At 41.3% G+C, this 23,692-nt stretch overlaps 1 protein-coding gene across 1 annotated transcript in view; it reads left to right on the top strand.

The window, feature by feature from the left end:
• Nucleotides 1–23,692, top strand: part of ERC2 (ELKS/RAB6-interacting/CAST family member 2) — an 823,240-nt gene that overhangs the window by 704,524 nt on the left and 95,024 nt on the right. Inside the window, exon 15 of the mRNA XM_024746387.1 lies at nt 21,449–21,583. Within this exon, the coding sequence (XP_024602155.1) occupies nt 21,449–21,583 (135 nt within the window). The remainder of the gene's footprint in view (nt 1–21,448; nt 21,584–23,692) is intronic.

Here is a 23,692-nt window from a genome sequence, read left to right as displayed (position 1 = left end):
GTTGCAGGTGGACACCCAGCTTTGGCAAGACGCAAAGCAGGTTCCATCACTAGGTTTTCCGCTTCCAAAAAAATTATCTTGGGCTTGAGGGGAGAGACACCTGAATCTTCCCTAGGTAGTTAGCTCAGTTACCACGTTCTGGTTCTAAAGGTACTATTTCTGTATAAAGAAACCTTCTTTAATCACGCGAAAAGCCCTCCTGCTTGTTGTACACATGATTGGGATTTCTCAGAGGACACTGAAGGACTAGGCTGCATATCCTCCTCCATCAGGGCTGGAACAAGACCACGCTGAACCCAGCGCCTTAGAAGATGGAGTATAAATTTTGTTAAGGCTGTGTTGAATGTTGTAACATTTACTAATCCTTATTAGATATGGATAGATTCTCATGGCTTAATTTGGCATGTTGAGCCAGTTGTTCAGATTGTCTTTGGAGACTGGAAAGGAAATGCAACTTTAGTGTAATTTTTCTCTTGTTTCTTTAGAAGGGGACATAATTTTGTATTGTTAGCTGGTGGAAACTTTGGTGAATTGTGGCCAACTGTGGCTTACCCCCACAGGAAGAAAGCATCAGACTTTAGCTGAGAACATATTCTTTGAAACAAACCAGAATATTTGATTTTTGAAATATCTTCCCACTTTAAAAACATGCTGTCCAACAAATATTAATGTTCTGACCCAGACCAAGAGAACTGAGGAAGTAGAAAGCTATAATTTCTCTCTGAGGAAAATTTTAGAGTGATGTGTGATGCTTTAGTTTAATAATAACTCCACTGAGCATGGAAATAATCTATGAGGATACAGGTACGGCCACAAGAATTCACAGAGCATCCTTTCACTCTTGGTTCTTACTTTCTCCAAAGTGGAAGGAGCTAGGTGTTGGCTAGATGTCAGGCATTTCATATTTCTTTACTAGGTCACCCACATATACATGACCTTGGGCACCTACTGTCACTTTACTTCCATTTCTGGAATTTGGTAAAAAAAAAATATACTTGATAAAAGTTCTCCCTTTTTTTCTGCCAAACAGTTATTTTTTTTTAATTGGAGTATAATTGCTTTACAATGCTGTGTGTTTCTGTTGTACAACGAAGTGAATCAGCTATATGTATACATATATCCCCTCCCTCTTGGACCTCCTTCCCACCCACCCCCCATCCCACCCATCTAGGTCATCACAGAGCACCAAGCTGAGCTTCCTGTGCTATACAGCAGGTTCCCACTAGCTATCTGTTTTACACATGGTAGTGTATATATATCAATCCTAATCTCCCAATTAATTCCACACTTCCCTTCCCCCACTGTGCCCACCCATCCGTTCTCTACATCTGCGTCTCTATTCCTGCCCTGCAAATAGGTTCCACATATATGTGTTAGTATACAATATTTGTTTTTCTGTTTCTGATTTACTTCACTCTGTTTGACAGACTCTAGGTCCATCTACATCTCTACAAATGACCCGATTTTGTTCCCTTTTATGGCTGAGTAATATTCCATTGTGTATATGTACCACATCTTCTTTATCTGTTCATCTGTCGATGGGCATTTAGGTTGCCTCCATGACCTGGCTATTGTAAATAGTGCTGCAATGAATATTGGGATGCCTGTGTCTTTTTGAATCATGGTTTTCTCAGGGTATATGCCCTGTAGTGGGATTGCTGGGTCATACTGAAAATCGTTGAATATTTTAAATTGCTTGGATTGAAATCTATTGTCCTGTTCTTTATTCTTTTTTTAAGCATCTCACATAGTTTGGTGGTCAGTCAAACATGCTCAGTAATCACCTTTAGGGGACTCAAATCTTGTCAATTCTGATGAGTTTGATCAGGTTTGGCGGTTATTGAATCAGTTGGCATTATAGCTGCAAAATTATTTAAGTGAGAGTCTTGCTCTGTTTGTAATTACAGTTTTGTTCTAACAGATCTGTTTTGCAGATTTTTATGAGCAGGAATTCTCTTGGGAATTTCCACCATGATTCTCAGTGTGGTTAGGGTAGGCGATTTTCCACCCCAGGGGTGGTTTTTCAGAAGAGTGGTCATGTAAAAAAGACCATTTCTGTCCTCTTAGCAGCACCCAGTTTTCAGCTTCTGCTGAGAGCAGGATCCAAAATTATCCTATCTCCTTATGAAATTCTGTTGAAAAATGTTAGTCCCTGTACACTGTGCACAAAAGCCAAATTACTTTTGGAATGTTCTGTGGAACTCTGGGAATTCAGATAGGGATCAAGGAAACAGCACAACATCTTTTCCCCTCCTTTGCTCCATCTGTTGATTGATTTGTAGGCAATTACTCTCCTTACCTTGAACCCTCTGAAGTAAAGTCTTGGGTCTAAATTCTATTGCTTTTTGTTGATTCCTTTATTTGTTTGTTTTTTAAGTATTATATTTTGTTCCCAAAGTCAGAGAATGCAGAGAAAAGTTCTGGGAAAGCAGAGGGCTCATTCTCCATTTAAAGCAGTATTCTCCTAAAAATTTGCCAGGAAGTTAAGGTGTTTCTCATATCCTTTACACTGCTGAAACGTAAATCAAAGAAAGAGCTTCTGGAACAAACCAAACAAAAACCACACACTTATTCAGGGACAGAGTCAGAATATGCTCATGCTGGATTTTATACTCAACAACGCCAGGATCTTTATGGCAATATAAGCTTCCCAAAACTTCACAGAGGCATCCCTAAAGAAGTGAGAAAACTTGAGAAAGAGGAAGAAAGGATTCTTTCCTGATTATTCTTCAGTAGTAGCATACCAAGAACAAATAGTGAAAACTACTGGACCTTTTCTAAGTTATTCCCAGCTTGGAACTTCTACAAGTCTTAATGCTGTGACCCATAGTCTCATAGATAAAGAAGGAAGGTCACAAATCAGAGTGGAAAATAAAAGGAATTTCTGGTTCTCTGTAATGTTTCTGGCTGTCTCAGGCATAATTCTCAAAAAGAATTTATGTGTGTCTTAAAGTTTAAAATAGTTACATTAACTGCAGGAGCAGCTCCTAAACCTAGCTCTCCTTTGACATGGACATTTGAGATTCTTCCCCACCTTCACCATATACCAACTGGAGGGCCAACCCAATGACCTACACCCTCAGAATTTCAGAGGAAGGACACTAAAAGCTGATGGATGCCACTGACAGACCAGCATTTAGGAGGCATTGAGCTACTAAAGGAGACCAGCAACCCTTACGCCCCTGAAGGTGGGAATCCTTGGGTCACCAAGTGCTCACTCTCTCTTTATAGATATCCTTGCAAATTCAGCTACTGTAAACGTAAAGTGAATGGCAAGGTTTGGGCTGGCCTTTGGCTGCAATTGTAACCAGAAGAGGTGGAACTGGGGGCTGATACAGGACCATGTAACAGGAGTGAGGGTGGGAGTGGAAAGAAGCCTGTCAGCACAGGGCACACAATGACAATGGGTAAGAGAGACAGTTGATCAACAGAGTTTACTCAGCACAAAGAGAATCTGAGCCTTGTTCCAGACATTCTAGGGCTATAAAAAGGAATCAGAAGCCACAGACTGAACTCAGGTACCTAGAGCACCTCTCTTGATATCTAGCAGCCTAGGCTGACGATGCCATTTGCACAGAATCAGAGAGGTTGAGTAACTTGCTGGTAGTTAAACAGCTATTAAGTGACTTAACTTTGACCATTTAATCCAGGCCTTCTGACTCTACTTCTACTTTTCTTTATTCTCCAGGATACTTCCAGTTGTGGAAATTGTCTTAACAGGGTACATTTGAGCCTGGCTGTGACCTGGTTTTGTAGGGAGGAGTCGCTTCTGACAAGGGAAGCACCAGGGTAGAGATGAATGGGTGTGGACATGGGGTTAGAAATGGAGCATCCTTGTGGAGAGTTTCTGTGGAGGAAGCTGGGAAGAGGTCACTTGTTCAGGAGGAAAGAGGGAGGTTGGCCTCGCCCGGCAGCTGAACTGTTTCTATCTGATAAACAAGATGATAGGGAACTACTCTGTATTCTCCAGGGAGAGTAAGATATGAAAACTGTCAACGTGAAGCAAGTTTGAAACCAGCATTTTTGATGAATGATAAAATGTCTTCTGAGATTCGATTGCTGGGTCATTTCTGCCCATGAGACCTTGCCCTGCATTTGATGAAGCTTGGGCCCCTCCCAGGTCATGGTCTTGTTTTCTGCATGCTTAAGATTAGTTGGCCAGTAATGATTTGAGTCTTTCATTAATGCATCCTCACCCCCACCATATTAAGGATAAAATAATAGCTTCCTTCAGTTAAACAGCCCATGAGACATGGACATTTTTGGTCTTTTCTCGGAAGCACAGATGTCAAATAGTGTCCTATAAAGTTTCAGGACCTGAGAGGAGACCCTTGGGCCTTTAACCTTAAAATTCCAGAACTAAGGACCTTATTTTGCTACCAGTTTCCATCTCAAGTTTGTTCCTAAATGATCATTATGGTGCCTGATTCTTTTCATGGTTTATTTCCCAAAATAAGGGGGAAAGAGAGAGAAAGGGGTGGGGTGGGGGCGGAGATAGAGAGAGAGTGCCTACCATTTGATTTTGGGTGCTGTTTTTTGTTGTTGTTGATTGAGTGGGACCTGGCCTGAAATGTCCTCAGGCACATGCTATTTCTGAGCCGTAATTATGCTTTTTAACCCACTCCTTTGTGTCTGGGTCCTTAATATCCAGCTCCTATGTAATTATCAAGTTCAGTGCGTGGGAATGAGACAAATATTTTTTGCCTGAGTTTAGCCTATATATTACTGCAATGCCGTGTTATTACAAGATATTTCCTAAACTCAGAGATCTACTGTTAACTCTCTCAACTTGAAAAGACCCAGCAAAGAGATACTCCCAATCTTTGGCCCATGATGCAAAACTCAGATGGACACTGACTTGATCCAGATGAGGGCCCTAGGGCTCTTGGGGGAGGATTTGAATTTGGCACTAGTGCATTGGTCCTGAGCCTGACCTTGGGAGCCCTTCCTTTTCCATCCAACTGTATTGTGTAGCTACAGCCAGGACATTCATTCTAACTGTGAAGGACATGCATTCTTTAGTATTTGATAGGGGCCAGGTTTGTTCACTGTCTCTCCTGGAGGAAGTTTACTGTGCTAGTTTGCTAGACTAGACAGAGATTGGTTAAGAGTAATCAGAATTTTGAAGGACCAGGCTGAAAGGAGGGGAGCTGTGGCCTGTTCTGTTTTTTGAAGTTCACCAAAATAGAAGACAGCAGGAGTCTAAGTTCCCCAGGGCCAGTCTCAGGAATCTCTTCCCCTAACCTAAAATTATTTTGATAGCATTCCCCCCTAATCTGAGAACAACTTATATATCAGCAATTTTGTATATGGAGCACAGAAAAGTTTTTATTCTTTCATTTATTATTTCCTGTCACTTATTAAACATTCAAATAATATAGAAAGAAAGAAAGGAGGAAGTCAACTCCCTGAAATTCAAGCACCTAACAATAACCGTCAGTATTTTGTGCTCGTCTTACTGGACTTTTCTCACATATGCAAGTATGTATGTGTGTATCCATATACACACATACATATATGAACATGTTGTTTTACCACCTGCTTCACCGTCCATTCAACTATATTTTGTGATACTCTTTCCTTCTGATGAATATAAATATACGTCACTCTTGAATGTCTTCTAAAGATTCTACTATATGAATAATGAATATTCAGTAATTTGATGTTGTATGGGTATTTTGTTTACTTCTCATTAATTGCTCCTGTGATCAACATCCAGTGAATATCCTTTTATCCTTTTCATTCCTGTGTATCTGTCCAACTTTCTTTTCAAGAGACTTTTAGACCCCAGCCTGTGCATACTTTGAATTTTCATAGATAGTGCCAAGTTGCCCTTGAAAAAATTTATACCAATTTACGATCCTGCCAACAGTGTATGAAAGTTCCTAAAGAAGAGGGAAATTAACTTTCCCTTTTCTTAAGCTTTTCTAAATTTTACCCACCTCCTGAGCATTACCACTAAGTACTGAAAAGAAAAATGTGTTTATGAAGTACTGTAGTTTTGATATTGATCCACACCCAGATTCCAGAACAAGTTATTCAGTCAGTGGTTTATGAAACTTGGAATAAAGTTGATAATCTCTTATCTTTATTTGTTCACTAAGATTAGGTATTGCTAAACTCACATTGTTTTTTGGAAGGTTAATACAAAGGCAGGATTTCAGCTAAGCATTCAACACCAACTTGTGTGTGTGTATGTGTGTGTGTGTACTTTTTACCAGATGATTAAACAACTCAACCCTAGGCAGGTTGGTTAGGGAATCCTGTCATGTCAGCAGGGAGGTTGCCAGAGGTGCCCAACTGTCACCACCGTATACAGCCTTTGATAATACACTTTTTGAAAGTGTGATGCCTCAAAGCTGGGAAGGTTAGCTAAAACAGTGGGAGACAAGATTAGAATTGACAAATATCTTAGCAAGTTTAGTTAAGATAAATGTAAAGCAAATATTCAGTAATGAAAACAATGAAGTTTATATTTAGAATTAAAATTCAGGGGTGTGTGTGTGTGTGTGTGTGTGTGTGTGTGTGTGTGTATGTGTGTGTGTGTGAATGGAAGGGAAACTGCCACCAGGATATGAGTTTAATCAATTGCAGATTTGAATATTAGTCATCATTGTACAGCAGATGCTAAGAAATCAATGAAATGTAAGAATGTATTGATTGTTTTAAAATAGTGTTTAGCACAGGTAAGGACACATGTGAAGACTTGGATTCAGACTCTGTTCAGGGAATTATTCTCTAAGAGGAGCCCTGTCCCACTGTAATAACCCCATGTATGTTAGGGTACAGAGAGGGGACTAAAAGAAGCAGAGGATGACTGGTTGAGAGGGCAAAGAATGGTTAGGCTACATAAGCTAGAGATCAAGGGCATAGCTGTATTTAAATGTCTAAAGACCTGGGTCCCCTCCAAAAGGCAGAATTAGAAAACTGCAACCAAAAAGCTCAAAATATGTACGGAGGAGGAGGAACATCCATTTAAGCCATTTAACAGATTGTGTCATTAGGTACGGAGTTTCCCATCTCTAATGGTAACGCAGCCAAAAGGGCTGCTATGCAGGGAATTCCTGTTTGAGGAAAGAGGGTTATATTAATTCTTTCCAGCAACACATGCATGATGAATGGCATTAACATACCCAACACTCTCCCACGGATGGCCTAGACTTTGAAGAAACCCAAAGTCTTTCACAGAGGAGTAAAGGACCATATTGGCTGCTAACGCTAGGACTCCTGCTAACGGTCCACCAGTAACCACCAGCTGCTAGAGCTGTGGCACAAAGGGAAGGGGACTGACTCTTTTTGCATTCCAAAACACCAACTAGCTAATATTTCCCCCTTTTCTCTCCTGCTTAAGTGAACATGTCAGATGGTAATGTGTTTGAATGATTGGGTTCCAAGGTATCCTCAATCACCTCTGTCTGTGCATATTTCCTTCTCCTCCCATAGCCTGTTGTTATACACTTTCTTCCCTTTTGTAGTTAGGTTCTTCCCTTCCTGAAAGCAGCTCCCACAAATTTTCTTTATGTATACAGTTATTCTCACAACTGATAAGAAAATGTCCCCAACAAACCCCCCAAAAAGTGGACAAAAGGACGTGAAAAGGAGGCTCCTCTGATAGTGAAATAGAAATGGCCAATAAATTAATGAAAAGATGCTCAGCCTCAAATTATAATTAGGGAAATATGAATGAGATACAGTTTTTCATGGATTAGACTTTTGAAGATTAAAGGGTTTGAAGAGATTCTGTGTTGGCACAGTGTAGGCAAAGAGGTGCAGACTGGAAGTTGACCAACATTTTTGAAGGGAAATTTGGTAATATCTTTCAAAGTTTAAAATGTGTATACTTTATTCTAGGGATCTCTACTGAATCTCTCTTTTCCTAGTACATTATACAAACAGCTATTACACGTTTCAGCATCCGTTCTTGTTGAGAACAAGCGTATGAGGACAGGCAAAGCTGTTCTTTTGGAAGAGTATTCTTTGAGGCATTGTTGGAATAATGAAAAACTGGAAATGACCCAAATGTTCATCGCTCATTCAACTAATATTTACTGGTGCTGACTATGTGCCCGGCAGTGTTTTAGGTGCTTGGGATAAATCTTTGAACAAAATAAACAAAGATTTCTGCCCGCTGTTTTAGTGCATTGATAGAGGATTGCATAGAATGGAATCATACATAACCATTAAAAATGAGGGATTTCTACATGATCTTGACATGGAAAGATGGCCAAGACATCTTGGACATTTTATTTTTAAAGGGTGTGCATATTTCCTTGCTTGCATTATGCACAAAAATGTTCTGGAAAGACTGGCAAAAATCCTTAGAAGTGGGAGTGGATATTGGGGTAGGAGAAGGGGGAATTTTTAAAAATAAACTGTTTTATACTATTTAATTGTTCATATCTAGCATGTTTGATTCCTATTCCTATTCCTATTCCTATTCCTAATAGAAAAGTATAGATGTTATAGAAAAAGAAGAAATTAGAAAGCTAAATCAGTAGTTCTGCTGGAAAACTAAGGCTCATATTTCAAAGAAGGTAGAAAATTCCTTAACCTATCTGTAGGCATTGAGACCAAAGTGATTAGGTGTTTGATGCTGTTCAGACTGCAAGAATGGAAATTAATACCATAGTACTTTGGAATGCAAAATGAAAGACATGAGATGGGCCTGTGGTATTCCTGGTCATGGGCACGGTGGACTTGTCTACACATGCAAATCAAATGGGAAGGCAGCCAGGGGCAGGGGAAGGGCCTGGGGTCAGCAGTCAAGTGTTCTGGGGCTTTCTCCTGGGTTTGTGATTGACTAATGTTCAACCTCCTGGAGCCTCATTCTCCCCTCCTGTAAAATAGTGAACTTGGAGTCACTGATTTAAGGTGTGGTCTAGCCTAACTTTACATGAATCTGGATTATTCTGGCAAGTCCTCATTTGTAGGAGAGAGATTTGAAACAGCTGCTGAAATCTCAGCTTTCCAGTTACCCACGTCCACCTAGCGCTCTGAAGGAACTTTAGTTACGTAGTACTTTAATATCTGTTTTTGTTTAGATTCAAGTTTAAATACTTTTGGATTTTTTTGTAGTTATGCTATTTCATCTCCAGGGTCATGGAAGACCAGGCTTTTTGGAGCCAACCTTAAACAGACAACTAAGAGAAATTGATTTTCAAAATGTATTCTTTTTTTCTAATAGATTTTTATTGGAGTATAATTGCTTCACAATACTGTGTTAGTTTCTGCTGTATAACAAAGTGAATCAGCTATATGTATACATATATCCCCATATCCCCTCCCTCTTGAGCCTCCCTCCCACCCTCCCTATCCCACCCCTCTAGGTGGTCACAAAGCACCGAGCTGATCTCCCTGTGCTATGCAGCTGCTTCCCACTAGCTATCTATTTTATATTCGGTAGAGTATATATGTCGATATATACTTCGCCCCAGCTTCTCCCTCCCCTCCCCCCCATGTCCTCACGTCCATTCTGTACATCTACGTCTTTACTCCTGCCCTGCCACTAGGTTCAGCAGTACCTTTTTTTTTTTTTAGATTCCATATATATGCATTAGCATATGGTATTTGTTTTTCTCTTTCTGACTTACTTCACTCTGTATGACAGACTCTAACCTAAATGTCCATCGACAGATGAATGGATAGAAATGTGGCACATATATACAATGGAATATTAGCCATAAAAAGAAATGAAATTCAGTTGTTTGTAGTGAGGTGGATGGACCTAGAGTCTGTCAAAATATATTTTGATGAATTAATTTGATGTGTTGGGAAACACACACACACACACACACACAACAAAAGACAACATGAGTCAACACCCTAGGCATTTCCAGATGAAATTAGAACGTAATATCATCCTTTCTGGAAACTGGCTTGCTTTCAGATCCAAAAACCCAGAAGTTCCACTTTGCCTCTTCTTTGGGGGTAAGATTTCATAGGAGAAGAGGTGATGGTTTTAAATGAGTTTTCATTCTTGTGTGCTGGGGGAATATCAGCCTGGAGAAGCTTGTGAGGGGACCTGCAAATGACATGCCTGTGTTGTTTGTCTCTGGGAGGGTCTATGGAGACCTATCCAGAGTGGAACATGTGACTCAGACTCTCCTTCCATGTAGAACTAAATTGGTCCTAGTTAGGGCAAATTCAGAGTATCCCATATAAAGCTAGTAAGGGTACTGAAATCCAAACAGAGGGAGGACAGCACAGCAAGCAACCCAACGAGAAGATAAACGCCGGAGGGAATGTTTCATAGATTTGGTATTTGGGACACTCCACTGCCATTTCTCTCTTCCCATTTGTTTTTCAACTGATTGGAAAAGTACTAATGAGCATGTTTACATTTTCTCCAGTTGTTTTACCCAAGTGTGAGACCAGCTGGGGAGAGGGGTTTGTTCCCTGTCCAAAGCCCTAGCTGTCTCTCCGTCTGTCTTCCTCTCACCCTCCGGCTGCCAGACCCCCTCTGCCCTGCCAAACCCCTCCTGGCCATCTCACCACCCCTCTCCCTGGGGTTCTCTCTGTGTTCAGCACTGGCCAGCAGCCCCACCACATGTTTTGCATTGCTCACACCCTCCCTTCTCTACCCGATTTGTTGTCATTTGTTTTGTTTTGAAGGGGATGAGGTACAGAGGAGGTCTTGGGTTTGTGCCCTTCCACTCAGCTTCAGAACTGGAGCCGGCCAGGGCTGCATTTGCTCCCATTTCTGCGCTGAGCTCAAAAGCCCCTGTAGGAGAAACGTCCTTCTGTACTCTCACAGTTCTTCAGGATGCATTTGCTCTCTCTGAGCTGCTCTGAATTTCTAGTGTCTGCTCTCTGTAACCCAACTCATTCTCAGTTGCTTTGCTCTTTCCTTCTGATGAGGGTGTCTCAAGCTTCTGTCATTTAGAAAACTGCCTTCCCAAGGTTTTCCATGTCCTATGACATAATTTTTGTGAATTCTCTGTTGGATGTGGTTGTTATAATTTATTCAAATATATTTTATAGCAAACGCATAACTATGAAAAAACCCCACTTACTCCCTGTGAATCATCTTGCATATCTCCAGGTATGTGGACACTTCTTAGCCCTTCCTGTGTAAGACTCTCCGTCCCTTCCTGAAGCACTGCTGGGTTGCTCGACCTTCACATTGCCCTCAGAATAGTCATTCGAGCTATCAGTTTCCAGTCTGTTGGCCAGTTCCGTTAGGTCATACCCTAAGATAGTTTCTAACATTCATTAGTTGAGGAGATGATTTGGTGATGCCAGTTCTGCCTAGGACAGTGATAATAAATATTTGTTGGATATATGAATTAAATGAAGACCTTTACTTCCCTTGTCAGCACAGTTTTATTTTTTTATTTTTATTTTTTTTCAATGTCAAACATATTTAATCAACTATAAGTGCAGTATTACATATAAAATTTCACTGGGTGTTGATTCAGAAGTATTGGGTTCTGGGCAGTTCAGCTCTCCAGGATTTTTTTTTTTTTTTTTTTTTTTTTTAACATCTTTATTGGAGTATAATTGCTTTACAGTGTTGTGTTAGTTTCTGCTGTATAACAAAGTGAATCAGCTATATGCATATGTATATCCCCATATCCCCTCCCTCTTGCGTCTCCCTCCCACCCTCCTTATCCCACCCCTCTAGGTGGTCACAAAGCACGGAGATGATCGCCCTGTGCTATGCGGCTGCTTCCCACTAGCTATCTACTTTACATTTGGTAGTATATGTAAGTCCATGCCACCCTCCCACTTCGTCCCAGCTTACCCTTCCCCTCCCCATGTCCTCAAGTCCATTCTCTATGTCTGTGTCTTTATTCCTGTCCTGCCCCTAGGTTCATCAGAACCATTCTTTTTAGATTCCATATATATGTGTTAGCATACAGTATTTGTTTTTCTTTTTCTGACTTACTTCATTCTGTATGACAGACTCTAGGTCCACCCACCTCACTACAAATAACTCAATTTCATTTCTTTTTATGGCTCAGTAATATTCCATTGTATATCTGTGTGCCACATCTTCTTTAACCATTCATCTGTTGATGGGCATTTAGGTTGCTCCCATGTACTGGCTGTTGTAAATAGTGCTGCAATGAACATTGTGGTACATGACTCTTTTTGAATTATGGTTTCCTCAGGGTATGTGCCCAGTAGTAGGATTGCTGGGTCATATGGTAGTTCTGTTTTTAGTTTTTTAAGGAACCTCCTTACTGTTCTTCATAGTGGCTGTACCAATTTACATTCCCACCAACAGTGCAAGAGGGTTCCCTTTTCTCCACACCCTCTCCAGCATTTATTGTTTGTAGACTTTTTGATGATGGCCATTCTGAGTGGTGTGAGGTGATACCTCATTGTAATTTTGATTTGCATTTCTCTAATTATTAGTGATGTTGAGCATTCTTTCATGTGTTTGTTGACAATCTGTATATCTTGTTTGGAGAAATGTCTCTTTCTTCTGTCCATTTTTGGATCGGGCTGTTTGTGTTTTTGATATTGAGCTGCATGAGCTGCTTATAAATTTTGGAGATTAATCCTTTGTCAGTTGCTTCATTTGCAAATATTTTCTCCCATTCTGAGGGTTCTCTTTTCATCTTGTTTATGGTTTCCTTTCAGCACAGTTTTAGAGTCTGAATTCTAATGTCTGCACACAGCCTTCTCGTTTTTTTTTCCTCCTTTCTTTTCTTTTTTTTCTTCCTTTCTTCCTTCCTTCTTCCCTCCCTCCATCCCTTCCTTTCTTCCTTTTTTCCAGGCCTCCCTTTTTTCTTTCTTATTTTTTTCTTTGTAGTTAAAAATTTGGGATTTGATTTTGAAGATCACTTTCTAAAGAAACTCATAACAGACCATGCACAGAATATGTCCTTAGTTAGTAGGAGAGTCTGGGGTTTTTTCAGAGACCCTCTATTGACTCTCTGAATTGAAACAGTTTAGACTCAACATAAAATATGCCTTGTTTACCCAGGCTCTTCATGCTCTGCATACTGTTACAGTCCTTGAAGAGCTTGTCAGTGACAAGTAAGATAAATGAATGAAGAGGACTTTACAAGTGTTTAAAAGCTAAGTATAGCATGTGCTGTCCACTACTTAATTAAACAGACCTGCACTAAACTAAGTAAGTTTGTGGTGGAAACTTCTAGGCCCTTCCCTTTCTGCAAGACCCCCACCACCTCCAACAGTGCTCAAGATGTTAGAAATTTCTTGGTTGTCTGCAGTTGCTAATGTGTTAGCCTAGGTTTGAAACCATCGTATTGGTTAAAGCATTAAAAATTAGTGTGGATTGTGGATAATGACTTTTGAGTTTATATTAGGGCTTGGTCAGCAATATGGACTCCCTTGGGGCTCGATCAAGATTTTATAATGTGTCTGAGTTTCATCCTTTTCACAGAGAACTTTAAAAAAACAAAAATGAGCTGCTTCTCTCATCAGCTCTGATTGGGGTCAATGTCCAGAGAGTCAGAGCTCATTTCCAACTCAATCTTAATTTTTATAATAAAGGGGTCAGTCTTTATGAATCTGAGCAGTAGGGTAGAGTGGTTACTTAAGAAGCTCTGGCATCAAAATCCCAGATCTATCATTTGTATGATCTTGGGTAAGTTTCTTAGTCTTTCTCAGTTTCTTTCTTTCTTTCTAAATACTACCACTGCTATTATTTATTTTACTTTGACTTTCCCTTTTTACCCATGCATTACAAAGGCATTTTTCTCAAACTTATCCCACAATCTCAGCTCACAATATTGTAGCAAAGAAGGCAGATAGAGCTGTCATACTGGTAAGCCTCAGTTTCTTTATCTGTAAAGTGGGGATAATAGCAGCCTCTAGTAGGGCTGATAGTAAGGTCATATGCATTTGAGTTGCTCTTGGTTCTTATGGGCTTCTGCCCCTGTGATAGCAGCTATTAAAGATTTTGAATATACCCCTCCCCGGCAACCTACATCAGAGCATTGGTGTGACTGACTAGAAGAGATGACAACAGCAAAGTGCTGTGCTTGGCACACAGCAAGGGCTAGGAAAGCCTAGTTACTATCACTGATATTCACCGGAGGCTCTGTCTCACAGTGCCAGCCTTCCTTCTGCTACTATTAAGGATACTAATCTCTACATCATTAGAAAAGTACATAGAACTCTTTCTCTGTAAATAATTCTGCCCCCATGGGCTGCACTGGGTGATAGCAGAACAGAGGTGGTGATATTCTCAGCTATAATTGCTGCCCATAACCCTTTGGGGAATTCCTCAGGTTCCTAAGGTGACAGCAGGAAGTACTTTATCAGAATAATCTCCCTCCCTTGCTTTTAGAAGGGAAAAGAAAAGAAAAGCTACAAAAAACGTACAGTAAGGAAGAAGAACAGATCAACATCTCTTCATGTGGAGTTTGGTTCACGCTAAAACATTCTTTCCTCTCTTGCCCATTTTATAGATACAGGAACTGAGGCTCATGGAAAAGTGATTCAGTTTGAGTCACAGAGTGAATATTTGGCAGCAACAGTGTTAGTGCTAGGCCTCTGTTACTTGCCTAAGAAAGTTGAGAGATCTATCTCCCTAGGTGATGAGAAATCTCAGAACTGCCCATGAAAAGGCCTGGTAGTCACGGAAATGTTAGTCCTGTGCAGATCTTAGACTTTTGCTGAGATTCCCATAAAAACAGACACAGAGACAGGGATTTGGTGCAGGTAGTTTATTTGGGAGGTGATCCCAAGAAGCATGGTGAGAAGTGATACAGGGACGTGATAAACATGCAGATAAACATGTATTAATGGGTAGTTTCCCAATGTAGTCAACCAGGGCTGCACCCTGCTGGGGACCTACTGAGAGATTCTGGAACACACCATAGTATGGTCCCACTAAGGGACTGGGGTGCTGGTTAGTTATCCATCACGTCCCTCCCTCATAGATTGAGGGTTTTTCTAAGGGCATGAACTGCCCAGCTCTTCTGTCTGCCCTGTTCCCTGGCGAAACTTGCCCCTGTGATCAGAGAAAGACCTCATGCAGAGAGAGGTGCAGGGGCTTGAGGTGGGAAGATAACAGCACATCCGGGACTGCCCATTCAATCTACAGGTGACCTCCAGGGTGGAACAAGAGGGGATGGGAGGGGCACTGACTTCCCTATAACAATTAAAAATAAAATAAAATAAAGGTACTTAATGAGTAGGTACAAAAATAGCAGCCAAACCGTCCATGGTGACTACTAATTTTCTGTCCATAAATAAGGACTAAGGGAAAACGGCTTCAGCAAAGTTGGGGTGGGGGAGAGTCTCATCAATGTCCTGTTGACTGCAGATGGATGGGAGGAAGGACTGATGAGCTGAAGGGTCAGAAGAGGTCAGAGCAGTTTTCATGGCAGGACTGATGCTGCAGCAGTAGAGTGTGTAGATATTTGTAAATACAAAGATGTCCAGAGCCTGGCCCGTTTTCCCAGAGGTGTCATAGTTTGACATGTGTGAGCATATGGCTATGGCTTTTCTTAACTTCTTTCCAAAATGCCCCAAGCTGGTAAATTCTGAGAAATAAGATAGGAATTATCATCTCAAATATTTTTCCTGCTCTCCCCACATCCAATAAAGGAATGAGGAAAGCACCACCCCAACACACACACACACACACACACACACACACACACACACACACACACACACACACACGATGTTTTGGATTCCAGTTCCCCTCATTGACCTGTTTTTCCTCTCATGGCGATTAGAGAGTGAGTTCACCATGGAATCTCCCCAGTCCACTCTTCCTTCTAGCCATGTCCACACCAACTTTCAAATCTTGGCTCAAGGGTCATCTGACCCATGGAGCCTTATTGATTTCACAGCCCTTAGCTAGAGGGGATTTCCCCTGCCTCCAGACACGCATGTAAACCAAGCCTTTCTCCTTGTTTTTCTTCTCGTATTGTGTTATAGTCCATCTCTAATTCCTCATATATTTATCTTTGCTTTGTTGCATTCATCTGGCCTGTGACCTTCCCCTTCATACACTACCGTAGGACTCTGGAGTCAGAAACCTGGGTTTAAGTCCTGTTCCTCTGCTCACTAGCTGAGTGATCATGGGCTTGGTTTCCTCAATTGTAAAAGACAGCTCATAAGAATAGCTATCTCAGGATTCAATGAATGCATTCTGCTCAGACCCTTAGCCTGGCACATAATTGTTCTAGTCTTTATGGTTGCAGGAGTTTGGTGAGTGTTGAATGAATTTCTGTGCAATGTCCACAGTAGAAGGCAGATGCCCTTCAGTGATTCTTACTTACTCCCATAAGGTTCCCTAATGCAGCATATTCCCCTAATAGTTTCTTCACCCTCCTGCTTCATTTCGTCCTGCAAGAGTGACCCAAGCATTGGAACCCAGACCCCACTCAGTTATGATTCATTGCCGTGTGGGCCTGGTGGGTGTTCAGGAAATCCCTTTCCTTTTCACTGTTCAGTTGTTGTCTGGTTTTTTCATCTTTAACTCAGAGACAAGAACTGTTGACCTTGCTCTAACTTCACAGAAACATGACCAGTAGAAGAGTTCTGGACTATTTCGGATTTCCCTGGCAGGAAAGAGGGAGAAAGAAAACCTGAGAGAAGAAAGTGTAATTGCTATTGTATGGTATTATCTCCATATCCCGTAGCAACAAATCTTATTATATATTTTTTCTTATTTAAACCATAGTCATGAAGGTTTTATTGTTAACTTGATCCAGATGACTGATCAAAGCATAGTTCATTATTGCCACCTTGCTAAAATATTTTTAAAGGCAGTTTTAGTGTTACACTTTTATAGCTACATATTGCTGTTAAGCTATTGAGTCTGTTTCTAGTCAATCAAGGATTTTCATTTTGTTTCAAGAGCTCCTTGGATAAACTCTTCAGAAATGTCAAGAGAGATGGAGTGTATGACACCTTTTCACAGATGGTGTTCATCAGGGATTTTAGTTAATGGATACAGTTTCAGTTTTCCATGGTTGACTTTGGGTGCTAATGGAAGTATTCTATAAAGATTCCTGTTCTTCCAAACGCTAGATGATTGGAAGGAAATGAACCCCATAACACTCCCACACTCTTTATTCTTAATGATGTAAGTACCCAAAGGCAGGGAGTACTTCAGTAGGTCCATTTTATTCAAGAACAGCATATTTCTCAAACAAGAACAATTTGACTTTTGTAACAGCTCCGAAACTATACATTTAGCCTGCTCCCTCGCTCCCAAGAACAACAACCACCAAAACCAAATGCACAATAGGGAAGGTTAAACTATCACATGAAGAGTTACATACTCACCTGGCTCGTCATAGATGCTAATTGTGTATTTTTTCCTTTCATCTGTTCCAAAGTGGCCTGTTCATTCCTTCGTACATTTACACATTTATTCCACACACATTTACTTGCTACTTATGTACCAGACTCTGTGCTAGGTGGTGAGTCCAAGGGTAATTCACACCTAGTGCTTCCCTCAAGAGAATTTCAACCTAGTGACAGAGAAAGCCCAGAAAACACGTGACTACTTACCATTCATTGACATAAGTGCTATGATGGAAGCGGGTGGGGGTAGGTACAGCATTCTGGGAGAGGCAATAGAGGGGCACTTAATCCCTTCTGAGGTGGACTTACGGAAAGTGGTTCTGGAGGTGATGGTGTTGAAGCTAAGACCAGAAGAACTAATGAGTATAAGCCAGGTAAAGGGGGAGAGAATAAAAGGCATGACAGGACCAGAGATCAGCCTGTCCCAGGGCAGGGAGGGGAGGATAGGCAGCCGAGAGGTGAACAGCAGTTACCTCACAAGAGCTTCATAAGCTACGGAGGAGATGGGGCTCTTTCCTGAGGGCAGTGGGGAGCCTCTGAGGAATCTAAAGCCAGGTAGTAACAGAGGTCTGATGTCACTCTTGACTACAGATTGTGTTCAATGCAAGGCAAGAGTGTAGCAGGAGAACTGTTAGGAACCTGTTGCCCCAGAGCAATAAGGTGGCGCCTGGAAGAAAGAGGAAGTAGAAAATGAAATCTGATGAGATTTGTCTCAGCAGTCATGACATAATACAGTAAAACCAATATAACACAGTTACCCAGGGCAAACGTGTCAGGTCAGCAGTTTGGTAAACTCTGAAAAGGAAATAAAAATGGGCTTCAGTGAATTACTAAATGAGGCCATGAGTTGCCAAGTGCAGAGCTGTGGAAAGCTACCTAGTTCCAACTCTATATTAGCTTTCCCGGGATTTCAGTTATGACTGCCCAGAGGATTTGCTGTCTAAGGCTTTGTGGTGGGCACCTTGTATATCTCTGATGGCCACAGGGATGTGAAGCATCACCTGGTAAACATGTCTGGAAATATTTGAACGAATAGTATCCTTGTTCCAATCCTTCTTTAAATTTTCTGCAGTTTTTCTTCCATCCACCTTTAGGGAATGTTATTCATGGCTTTCTATCCTTCTAGACCATTCTTGGTGTGTTAGGAAACCAATATAATTGTGTGGAGATGAGGATAGGTAGTGTAGATTGAAAAAAAATTTTAAGAGGTCCATTTCCAATTTCACAATTAAATGGGCAGGATTTGGTCAAACTTTTCTACGGAAGGGAAAACTAGCCACCAGCCTGTAAGAAATAGGTCATAGTTTAGGGGACATGCTACAAGCAAGTTAAATAAAAATGGTCTAAAATATCAGGCTAAACTCTCATTTTTCATCTCCATTTCACACTCTTCTCTTCCAGCCCAGACTAATCAAAAGAAGCCTCTTCCGCTCACAATTGCTCTGTGTACATTTCCCCCAGATCTGGTATTCACATGAACAACGTGGTTTATTTATATTTCAGCACCAAATTGGAAAGATGACATCATTCATTTACAGTCTTTATCCCATGACATGCCTATTCTCCAACACCTCATTTCAGCAGACACATTTAGGACTGCATATAGCATCTTGTTTAGCTTGTACATTCTTTTATGGGATACAGTTCAAAGGTAGGGAACTTTAAGCTTGTCGCTGGTAAGAAAATAATCTCATAAAATCACAGGAGCTTCCCCAAAGGATAAGGGCATTATGACGTTTACAATAGCAGAGTTATTATTTGTTCATTTAGGCTTCATCATTCATTCTTGGGCGAGTCCCTTCCTTCTTGACCATAGCAGGTCTTACAGCTCCCTTCAGACTTTTAGAATTCTATTAGAAGAAACAATTCCAGATTTATTAGTTCATGAGTTCAAAAGTATAGGCTCCTGACACTACTGGAATTTTAGGTGTAAATGCTGAATTTCACAATCTGGTGTATAAGAGATTCCCGGATAGGGGAATCTCAGCACTTGGTCGGCAACAGCTCCACTGACCTGCTGTTTCTCATAAGATGTAACTTGTCCATTGGGTCTTCTGACACTTTAAGTGGACAAGTGAAGGATGGAAATGCTATCAGCTGCCAACGGTTGCCTGAGATATTTTAATTAGATTTTTAGGTGGCTCTTTCCCTCTACTTTTATTGTTTTTATCCATATACACGCATGTTTTTACGTCCACTCTGGGGCCTTTCACATACCGTACACATTTTAAAAAAATGGAGTGAGTAAATCATGAGACATCCTCTGTCACATAGAATTGCGATGTGAGGTGTTTCCAAAACTTAACAGAACTGAAGCATTTATGAGAAAGCTATTTCTACCTGTTCGGCTGTTGCCTTTTTTGCTAGCAACACGGCTAAGAGAAAAGCTTAGTGATTGAGAATTGGAAGGCCTGGAAATCTCCATGTTCTATGTCAAGAAAGAGCCTCTGGGGGCTGAAATCTATGCCTTGATTTCCTAGCTATAAATGAAGATAGTAATAATTCCTCCCAGGAAAGTTTTGAGGTTAAGTTAAGATCATACATGAAAAATACTATAAGAGTAGACTGCTAGGTCCAGAATTATTATCAGAGTATTATTTATATTACATAGTAACATTCCAGCTGGCTGGGGGCTCTGCCAGCCTCTGACTTCCAGCTCTCTTAAAGTGCTGATGGCTTGGTGTCATGAGCCACCAGTGGTATTGTTATGGCAACTCATGAGATGTTCTCAACTCTTAGTGACCTTCCCTGGCTAAGGACAGTCATGCAGCTCGCCTCTAGAATGGCAGCGTCCCTCACAATTATGGCCCCTTCTTTCTTTCAGTCACTGGTTGCAACAGCATGCATAATGTTATCTACATCTACTTGGCCCTGTGTTAGATTCTGGAGAGAGGCAGATGAAAGAAACAGCCTCAAGTTTACTGACAAATGGACAGATAAATCGGTGGTTAGAGAGAGGTGGTAAGTAGGAGGCACACGTCACCTGCTCTCAAGGGTGGGGTCAGGAAAAGGCCAGACACAGAAGTTAGAAGCAAGGGAAGGTGGCTGGGGGAGGTGTCACAGGCAAAGGAAACCACGTGTATTAAGAAGGAGAAGTGTCTTCCAGTAAACAACAGCAACAGTAATAGTAATAACAGCATGACTTTTATTTCAAGCCCATTATGTGCCAGAGCCTGGACTGACTTGAAGTCCATCGTATCATTTTCTCCTTAGAACAACCGCAGGGAAGGGGGTACTATTACTCCCATTTTGAAGTTGAGGAAATCGGGGCACAGAAATAGTTAACTCTCAGGAGACCACGGAACCGGCAAAGAGGTGGAGCAACACTTGAACCCAGACGGCCTTATCTCCAAACCCACACTTGTAGTCCTACATTTCCTGGCTTTCCGAGCTGGATATTTTTATCTGCCTTTTTCCATGGTCTTTAGGCAGTTTTCTAGATTCTGTGACCCTGTTAGGTCGATTGATCGTTGGTCTCTTTCTTGCCCGACATAATAAAACAATACAATTCTATGGCCCTTGGGGTTTAACTCTGACACCTAGTTGTCTCGTGACAAACATAACAGGGAGTAAAGCTCTTCTCCATCAACTTCGCTTTTTTTTTGCTTAATTTCTTCAAAGAACAATATCAATTAAAATGTCCATCGAGTGCCCTTTCCCTAGAAGTCGTCATGGTAACAAACCATCCCCATCAGTATTTTTGCATTTGGCAGCTTTTAAGTGGATTTCTCGGCCTTGTCTTGCAAGGCCACTGTTTGTCTGTAGTTCTGTGTCTCCATCCAGGCCTTTTCCATCTTTTCATCCAGGGCTTCCCTCTCTTGCTTGCTCTAGAGTGTAGGATGTGACCATTGACAGTATGTGATTGCAGGCTTACTCCGGACCTCTCTGATCGCTTGATAACATAAAACAAAGCACTTTAGTATGTGTCCATTTATTGCCTTTTAAATCTCGTGGGGGAAGTACACTTATGTCTCTGAATGGAGATCCAGCAACATAGTGGCTTCAAGGATGTGACAAAACCTCTTTCGCCAAAGCTCATGGCATGGTGCATTCTTTGTTAAGTTTCAGTGTAACTAAAAATGAGAACTGTTCCTAAAAAAGGAACAAAGGGAGCCCTATAGGTGCTGTAATTATGCCCTGAGTCTCTTTGGCTGGTCTTCTAGCTCCTGACGGAATCTTCCCTGGTTTTTGTTCTGTGCAGACCCAGAACAGAATGAAGCTGATGGCGGACAACTATGATGAGGACCACCACCACTACCACCACCACCACCATCACCACCACCACCGATCTCCTGGGAGGTCGCAACATTCCAATCACAGGCCCTCTCCTGACCAGGTCAGTTTCATTGCCGCTTACCTCCAAGGCCCCTTTTACCCTTTGGATATTCTAAGATAAAATAAATAATCCTCAAGAAATAATAAACAGCATAAAGTGATACGTTCTTTGAACTGAAACTAATAGCTTTGGTATTTATTTCCATCACTCAAGGAATCTAAATGTTTTCCTTTCTCCTTCCTCTTTAAGGTTTTGTCTGTTCTTGTTTATGTTATGCATTTTCTTTCCTCCTCTCCTTTCTTCTTTCATAGATATGTAGTCTGTTGCTGGCTCAGTATCTAATGGTGGCTTACTTTGGAATGTCTCTTTCAGGGTTTTAAGAGAAAGCACTTTGTTTCCATGAGCTTGGCAATCAGAGAAGCCTTGAGCTTGGTGAGAACAGTCCTAGAAAATTCCTTAGTGATGCAAATTAAAAGTGGGGTAAAACAACATGAAAAGACATCAGTTTTGCTTCATTTTAGCCAGTGAAGTCAAGGGGTCTAGTTTATTTGATTTGGACCCTATCTTCTCCCTTAACTAAGTAAAGAAGTGAAGAGATGGATTGACAAAAACACAGCCCTCCTGTGGTTTTCAACGATATTCACACTCACCCGCCACATGCAAAAACTATTTATGTTTAGCATTAATACTCTTGAAGGTAAACTTTGTGGAAATTATGAAGTTAAATGCAAACTAGCAGGATAATATAATCAATATTGACAGTAATTCCTCCTTTATTGTACTATGACCTTTTTTTAAAGTAGTTTAACGTATACAATAAATTTTAAGAGGGATGGGGTCATAGGTAATGGAATGGAATCATCTGGGTAAATGTGAATGCCTTTGTTCTGTATTTCTAAATATGTGAGGGAAGGGTTTATTTGAGTTACCTGTGTGAGGAGGGGTTTACCTGTTTGTTGGAGGAGGGGGTGCTTATTGTACTCCTAAAATTTTTTTTCAGGTGGCTCTGTTTCCTTTTTACCTCATGTCACTCCATCCCATAGGAGAAGTTAAGATTCCAAGTCTCCAAGGTGTTTTCCCAGTAGTACAACTCCAGGGGGCGTCATTTATATAGTACACAACATAAAATATACCCCCTGGAGCTGTGCAGTGAGGTAGCTCCAATCGGAGGGCTCCCCGCCCCCAGCTTGGCCCTGTCCTTGTACTGGGAAACATTTGCCCTCAGAGACCTCAACCCTGGAGAAGATGTCCACATAGGACATCTTAGTTTCCGAAGCCAAGTGCAGAAAGGCACTGGTTTATGTCATTAGCTCTCAAAAATGGTTCTCAGTTTGGAGATCAGCAAAATGGAGAGAGAGATTAATTTTATGTCATTATCTCATATGTCTGTGGTTTGGGTCTGATTTGGTTTTATTTATTCAGTTCTCATCCCTCACAACCACCACCACCTCCCCACACTCACCTGCCCCAGTGTACCTGGCATCCTGCTAACTAATTCATTCTCACTCTTGATCCCTGCCCTTTGCTCCTTGACCTTCTGCCGTGAGGTGTAAGTGTAAGGCTTTATTGGTGCTAGAAGGCCATCCTGGAATTTCCCCCAGAGAAACAGGAACACAGAGCACTATAGGGACGGAAAGAAGGTTTGGAGGCAAATTGGGGAAGTGGTTTGCACAAGAACCTGCTGAGATAACCGTCTTGTTTCATCACGGAGACACATACACTAATGTGTCCTGCTAGAAACACGGCACCAGTTCAAATTTACCGTCCTTGTGAGTGATATTTTTTTACAAAAGTTAGTCTCCGGATACCTTTCCAGAGATCTTTAATTATTAGACTAGAGTACTTGCCTGTCTGGTTGACCCTCTTAAGTTTGTCTACAGACACTAGAGGTTGTCATGGGGCAGAAATAATTGCTCAGGGATGGTGCCCTCCACAGAAGAATTAGCATTCCTTGGGGAATGTCTGACTAACATACGTGGTCAGGACCTCTGGTACACGTTTCTCATTGGCACTGTTAGGAAGGTGGTGATGACGCTCCACCTTCACATTCTCCATCTCAGTAACTACTCTAAGCAAACCATGAACATAGAGGCAGAGAGCCTCATCCTTTCTACAGATGAAAAATCCAGGCCCTGAGAGGAGGGGGTCCTCCACTGACTAGAGTCCTGC

This window comes from Neophocaena asiaeorientalis, unplaced genomic scaffold, assembly GCF_003031525.2.
Source record: "Neophocaena asiaeorientalis asiaeorientalis breed wild unplaced genomic scaffold, Neophocaena_asiaeorientalis_V1.1 scaffold251, whole genome shotgun sequence".
Lineage (NCBI taxonomy): Eukaryota > Metazoa > Chordata > Mammalia > Artiodactyla > Phocoenidae > Neophocaena > Neophocaena asiaeorientalis.
Note: the sequence above shows the minus strand (reverse complement) of the source record. Positions and strands in the feature narration are given on the sequence as shown.